Source organism: Amblyomma americanum, chromosome 10 (assembly GCF_052857255.1).
Source record: "Amblyomma americanum isolate KBUSLIRL-KWMA chromosome 10, ASM5285725v1, whole genome shotgun sequence".
NCBI classification, from domain to species: Eukaryota; Metazoa; Arthropoda; class Arachnida; order Ixodida; family Ixodidae; genus Amblyomma; species Amblyomma americanum.
In genome coordinates this window covers 2020045-2027535 of record NC_135506.1, presented here as the reverse complement: position 1 = coordinate 2027535, position 7491 = coordinate 2020045, and the positions used below count along the sequence as shown (strand labels likewise).

Sequence of the window (7491 nt, the reverse complement as noted above, 5' to 3'; positions counted from 1 at the left end):
TGACGAGGATGGCAATGAAAGTGCTGCTGTTAGACGGGTTGCTAGTCAGTTTCAAGCGACCAGAAGAACTACGCTTGCAATTCTTGTAACAACTGGATGACGCGACTGTCGGACTCTGGGTTCTCTTGAATCAGGTGCAGACTTCTGACATCTGTAGCACTTTCGAGTGAGTATGTTGGCCTTTGCACACCAATCCATTCAGCTGCTAAAATGCAGAATCTGCACTGCTATGCCTGCTTTTAGCAGTGCTTGAAAGCAAACATCACAGGTATTGGAATTCACGAAAGCTGCGCAGTGCCAGGATAGTGGAAGACAATGAGACTACTTGTGAAAACTGCAGTAGCCGCTTAGAGGCTTTTTCAGGTTGGTCCAGTTGTAGCGACAACCAGTTATAACTACTGCATTTTCCACCTTTGTAGGTAGAGGCTTAATAAGTGCATTGCTCTATACACATTTGATCTGAAAACAACCCGCTAAAAATCATTAACTGCTTTGAAGTGACGTTACTTTTTGAGCGACAGCTGTTGAAGCCACATTTCGTGGTTCTGCGGCATTTGCTTAACAACAAAAAGACACAAGGAGCAAAGGAGATTGACACTGCTCACACCACGGATCTGTGACGTCTTCTCTGCACAGTGAACTAGTTCTTGCACCATTCGTACCTCTGCGTATAGAGGGTGCCACATGATGGCACAGTGAGCAGTGCATTGCGCATCACAAATTGCTGAATTCTGCTTTACACAGGCAGAGTAACTGGCAGCTATTTTTTTATTTTTTTTTCACATGCCTACTGCCCGTAGCAGGTGCATGGCATTCAGCAGAAATGGCTGCTCTGGACACAGCATCAAGAAATCCCAGAACAATCTCGCTTTTTTCATCAATATGCACTCCATTGCGACAGCAAATCACTTGGCTGCTGCTTTCATTCACACTCAGCAGACCTCGCAGTACTCAGTCCAGCCGTGGCTGGGTGGGCCGAGTTGAAGCACCCCCACAGACCTGTCCTTGGATGCAGTGATCAAGACTGACACAACAACGTCAAGGTGAAAAAAAGGAACCACAACGGACAACAACACGCAAAACCATGTTGTTCTAGTGGTAAATCAACTACACACTGAACAGCTGAAAGATTCATTCAGCACTCGTCAATGTTTGAGTTTCCAGCTGCAGTACTAGCAACGAAAGACTCATTATACAGCAGTGCTAGCCAGAGGGGTGTTTTGGTGTCGGAACACCCCCGAAATTTTCTGACCGCTACATTTGTACCTCTTCTTTCAGCCTTTTTTTCACCCATGCTATTTACACACCGCATCAATATATTAGAATGTAAAAACAAAAATAAGTGTCGGTTTGTTGGCAAAAATGGTTCCCGTTATAAAAACCAGATGGCGCCATTAAGCTGAAAGTAAGGCTGCGTCTCCGTGTTTGCATGCGCTGAACTAAAAGCGCAGTGTAAATATCTGCAAAACGCTTACATTTACTGTAAACAAGCTAAGGGACGTAGATGGCTTGCAACAATGCCTCCAGATCAGTATCTAAACTATGAAAATGCTCTTGCCCCCTTCGATAATCATTGAGGCTCTCTTTAATTTTAACCGGTGGCGTATAACACCCCCTGAAAGACATTTCTGGCTATGCCATTGGTACAATCGCACGCACAGTCAGTGCTTGTGGGCATAGGAAACTTGAATCGCACTGCAGTTGTGTACATGGAGGCCAACAGTCATGGAAACCAGGGAGCACAGGTGATTTTTTTTTTAATTTGTGGTATTGATCAATGGGAGAGCAATAATTTTTTATTGCTTAATGACAATTGACTAGAAAGCAGAACAAAAACAACCACATGCCACTAGTGGGATCCGAACCTATGACCTCCGAATTTCGCGACCAGTGCTCTACCAATTGAGCTACACGCTGCTCAATCTTCAGCTGCCCAACCTTCTGCTTTCGGGGGTATTTATGTGTAGTGTAACTGAACCTTGAGAATGTTCACCAGCTGCAACGCTACCCTCGTCTATAGCGGCGGACATAGTACGTCCTGTATTATAGCGAGTGCCATGTGAAAAGCGATCGAACAGTGAGGGCCGAAACTGCACGAGACACTCTTGTGCTACTTACAGCATCAAGACTGCCTGAATCTAAATGTACTAAAAGCATGGCTCAACTAAGGACAAAACTACCATCACCATTATCAGCCTAACTATGACCACTCCACGGCAAAGGCCTCTCCCATATCCCTCAATTAACCCTGTCCTGTGCCAACTGCGGCCACCTTATCCCCGCAAACTTCCTAACCTTATCCACTTGCCTGACTCTCCGCCGCCCCCAACTATGCTAGCTTTCCCTCGGAATCTACTCGTTACCATAAGAGACCACCGGTCCTGCACTGTCAATTTAACGTATTTACTCGCATAATTTGCGCACTTTTTTTTTTTACTTTAAATTAAGACTTCAACAACGGGGTGAGCAAACTATGGGAAAGTTTTGTGAACATGTCCTAAAAAACTCTACAAAGGTCACAACGTGCTGTATACTGCCGCGGCCAGATCCCAGAGGGTGCCTAGCAGCGTAAAATGCCACCTGCCAGAGGTGGCAGGTGAAGAGCTGCGCTCAAACCTCGCATTATTGTAATCGTCTATATATTTTTTACACTCACCATTCTGTTTTGCCTGCCTAGGTCCTCGATCTTGATTTACAGCTCTTTGCCCGAGTTACACTTGGCAGGGCATCATCAGAAAATCGGAAAATACTGCACTATTCTTTATTAATTTCTATCCCCAACTTTCCCCAGTCCAGATCTCTGAGCACCTCCTGCAAAAATGCAGTGAACAGTTCTGGAGATATCACTTCTCCCTGCCTGACAGCCTTCCTTACTGGTATTTTATCACTTTGCCTGTGGAGGACTATGGTTGCTGTGGAACCACAACAGATATTTTCCAGTACTTTTACATGTGACTTTTCTAAACCCTGGTTACACAATGCCTGAAAGATTGTTGAGATTTCAACTGAGTCAAACGCTTTATATCTCGCCTGGAAATATATTTCTCACTAGCTAAAAGAACCAAATTTCCCATTGCTACCTTTGAGGGCAACTCCTACGTAGCTACACTGATGTCACCAGTGACTGTTACAGAACCGGTGTGCCTATGAGACTGCCAATGCTGTAAGCCCTGTCTGCAGCGCCTAAGGCTGTGCAGCTAGAAAAAAAAAAAAAAAGTCAAATTGAGCACGTTTCAGTGGCAATACATACGCCACTATCTCACAGGAGAAATATTACACCAAGTTCTATGTATTAAATGTATGCGTGGATCGCTATATGGTATTCGCCTGCGACCACTAAATAATTTGTAATTAAACGTTTAGGTATCAACAGCCGAACATTGGCTGTGATGTCAAAAGCTCAGTATAAGTCATGCAAGGTGTGAAGGAACTGCAATATTACCGCTGCTTTGTAATTTTAATACACTAGAATGCCAGCCTGCCTCAAGAGTCAGAATGACAATGAATGAAGAAGAATTGAGTATACTGCACTTGTTTCATTGGTGTTTAAAATTAGGCTTCAATGATTAAAAAAAAGTACCAAGAGCAGTACATGCAAGTCATTATTGCAAATGCGTTACATGGCCAGGCGGACACAGTGAGAAAAATTGCCATTGTAATCTGAGTAACTAAAATTAATTATCTTTTTATTTACTGCAGTCAGTGTGCATATTTATACTGAAAACTCAGAGGCAGTGGCATTCAAAAACTATTCACGATTTGCAGATATGCGCGTCTAAAATTTCAGCCCAAATCGCGTAATTACACAAGGAAGACAGGCTCCTTCCAGGTGTGACATAGCAGCAGCATATGGTGCCTGAGAAGAATGTAGAGTTGCAGGTGTTGGTGATAACTTTTCGTTCTTGGCCAGTGAAATCAAAGCATCACGGTGCCGGCGGCGTGGGGCAAGCACTTTCTTTCAGTGACTGCTGCTTGAGTGGGTGATAAGATGCGGTGCCACTCTAGACTTCGCATGCGGTCAAGTGCGGCTATACCTTACTGCTGGCCAAGTGTGAAAATTTATAACCGGCGCCTGGTTGAAGCGCTATATGCAACAGCTGCATCACATCAAATTGGGGTTTAATGCCGAGTGCCGCAATCTTGCATGAGTAACTAGATGGATAGGGCTGAAAATTTAGACACTCATATCTCGGGACACAGGCGCATTAAAATTGTACAAAATACAATAGTCTTTAATTGCCACTGCTTCTCAGTTTTCAATACAAACATGCATGCTAACTGCAGTTAATGAAATGTTGACTAATGAATTTTTGTTAATTACTCAGGTTGCAATGGCAATTTTTCTCACTGTTTGTGTCCACCTGGCCACATAACCCATTTACAATAAAGGCTTTTGTGTACTGCTCTTGGTATTTTTAAAAAAAATCCTAACAGCGAAATTTTGAACACCCTGTATACTGAACTCTCACGTCAGAGCCATCATGAAACTGAAACCGTATGAGAGAAGAAATTCGATTGTAAACTAATTTAATAGCAGCTGTAGGCAAATACCACATGGTGATTCAGGTATACTAAGTCTAACATATAACTGCAAAGAAAAAACATGGAACTGAAATTTGGCATGTATATTCCTTTAAATGGCCAGATGACCAACACTGCACCTTCTGCAAGCACCGCATCTGCTTCCACTGCTTCAGCCATCTGGTGAACAGCCACCTCACTTGTAGGGTGAAGCACTCATTCGTCAAAAGGATACAGTCGTCGTATGGTGACAGATCCATGTCTTGGATGTTCGCTTCATGCCAGAGGACTTCGCCCAAAAACTTGTGATGGTCAGGGTAGCGCCGGTATCTGCATGCATGCCCCCACCCCCCTCCAAACCTTGAGTGCTTTTTAAGGCGTCTATACGTCGCTACATGGGCCTGATCTACAAATTTGAGCCATTTTTAGAAACAAATAAACTTAAAATATTCACTCAAACCCCCAAGGCTAGTTTCCTTTATGTCAGAAAAAGAAAAAAAAACTTCAATGGTTTTAGTATTTGCCTTTTTTTTCCAGACAGAAATTCACCTTTTGAGTATATCGCTGCACCCCCCCCCAGAAGAAAACTGACGGTCGCAGAGCATCAATACTAGTGATTGTGATATACCATGCAATGAAAAGAAATTCACATGAAAATTGATATGCTTGGTAATGAAAAAAATGAAAGAATTCCGAAATAATTTGTCGCTTGTGCTAGAAAAGTATGAAAAAACTAAGAAAAATCCTAGTTGAAATGTTTCATGGAAAAAAAAAACAAAACAGAAGAAGTAAACTGCACAGTGCTCCAGTTTTGTAAGTTTTCTGATAAGCAGACGAAAAGAACAATGCCGGTGAAAAATATCTGTCACGATTTTGTGTTGTGGGAGAGTGGCATGCCTGGGAGTTCCCCCTTTGCTGCATGCACATTCGATGCCTTTAGCTTGGGAAACTCTGAGTAGACAGCAAACCAGAGTATCCAGAAGTGTTACTGGATCACTGCCACAAACTATGCCAGACACCGTAAGCAGGAAAGCCAAAGATCTTGTCCTGAGAGAAACTTCTGAAAGTATGTATAATTATTAGTTTAATAAAAGTACTCATCAGACTCTCTGTGACAATCTGATCTGGTAATGGGGCAGAAGGTATGGAGCCAAGACACGTCCTCACTTTCCTACACAGCGGAATGCAGTCCCTGCTTGCAGTTATTTGCTTTCTCTTAAAACATAATACATCGCCAGACACAACTGTCAACACTGAAAGTTAGGGAGAAAACATCTTCTTGATTACAGTAAATTTGCTAGACATGTCTAGTTACAAGAAGCTTGCACTGATGGCGCCAGTTGCCCCAGCGATGGTGTGAAGGTACTGCAGAGAGCAATGCACCAGGCAGCAAGGTGCACCATCATGCAGCCAAACTATTTGGTGGAATGACACAATTATGCATGCTCCGTTCCTGTGGCCTTCTCTTCATTGCCAAGAAAAGTTGTCACCGAAAGTAGTGGAGGCATTAATGACATACAACATGACACAGTTGAAACTTGAAATAACGAACCTCAATTGAAAAAATTCGCAGAGTAACGAATTTTTTTGTTTTCCCAAGCTTTGCACCATTGAAAGCCATTATTTTTTTATCGCGATTTAACGGAGTAATTTTATACCGCACTTTCAATTTAACGAAGTCCTTGCACATCGTGTACACGTACTAGCCTCCTTGACAAGGCCGAGACAGACCATGCGCCCTTTTATGCACAAATGTTGCCAGTGAGCTTCAATCAGTAGAGCAGAACGTACTACTGCGCCACTTGTCATGTATACATATGAAACCTGCGGCGGCGCGCTCCACCACCAGCCATTTGTATAGTGTGGCGAAACCTACTGCATGTCACAGGCGTGAGCACCGGTTGGTGCTGGAAGTTCGATAAATACATTTTAAAATTTTTTTTTGATCAATCATTTTTGGCCATAAAAGTTCACAATGCTGGGTCCATATTCAGAGTTTGTGTCATAATCGAAACCATCACAACCGGCCTCACCTAATTGGTCGAAACGCCAAAAGCGGATGTTAGTTCGGTTGTGATTGTGATTGACGACAGGATGTAACTGTGTTGCAGTTGTCGTAGCGGCACATCCAGCGGCGCTACTTCTCTTTGCTGAGAAATGGAATGCGACCAACGCAACAGAAGAAAAATTCAGCCACAATTTGATGCCAAAGCAAAAAGGTAATCAGGAGCTGCTTCATTTGCCAAGTGGAATTCAGTAAATAAGAATTATATTTCAGATACTCTTTCTGCACCAAAGAGCCCGGAAGGGTGCTTAAAAAAGAAAATATTGCGCGCAACTACGTATGGTTTTGCAGTAATGGATGGTGGCTGCTTTAGCCGCTGATCGCTGCTGGTAAATAAAAGACAGCTGGCTTGCTCGCACAATACAGCGTTTTACATTTATCTTGAGGGGAAAAGGAGCGGAGAGGAAAATTTGCGGCATGCACTCACTCATTGCACAATGTGCGCTTGTGAACTGCTGGACCACCAAGATGCCATGACGACTTGCCGCCTGCAACATCACTAAACGCAAGTTGCTCCTGTGATCGGACCATTGTGCAGACAGCTATTTACGTTTTTCATTCCTTTTATGCAGGCACTGCAAGAACCATGAGATGCCACTGTTAGGCCTTTAATTTATGTTACATCATTCTACGTACGCAAATGCAGACGTGACGATAACTCCAGTGATAGTGGCGCAATCTGGTTTGCATGAAGTGAACAATTTCTGCAACAAACCGGAGCTCCCTAGGAGCTACCGAATCGTTCAAAGAAATAAAAAAGGCCAAATTTATCGCCCATCCAATTTGTTATAGGCAAGTTGAGACGAAGCAAAAGCCCTGTACCCAATATATAGCCGGCTGTTATGCCGAAAAACACAGTAACACCGACGAGTTCATTCCGAAACTAGAGGCTTTGCTTCAGAGCG

At 43.3% G+C, this 7491-nt stretch overlaps 1 protein-coding gene across 5 annotated transcripts in view; it reads right to left on the bottom strand.

Moving 5' to 3' along the window:
* Positions 1-852: 852 nt before the first annotated feature.
* Positions 853-7491, bottom strand: part of LOC144106982 (uncharacterized) — a 28751-nt gene continuing 22112 nt past the window's right edge. For 2 of the 5 annotated variants that reach the window (XM_077639956.1, XM_077639953.1), the window contains 3 exons: positions 7014-7085; positions 4757-4851; positions 853-1024 (listed from right to left, as the gene is read on the bottom strand). In XM_077639956.1, the coding sequence (XP_077496082.1) occupies positions 933-1024; positions 4757-4851; positions 7014-7085 (259 nt within the window). In that variant the 3' untranslated portion in view covers positions 853-932. The remainder of the gene's footprint in view (positions 1025-4756; positions 4852-7013; positions 7086-7491) is intronic. The other 3 variants (XM_077639957.1, XM_077639955.1, XR_013309174.1) reach the window with 2 other exon arrangements.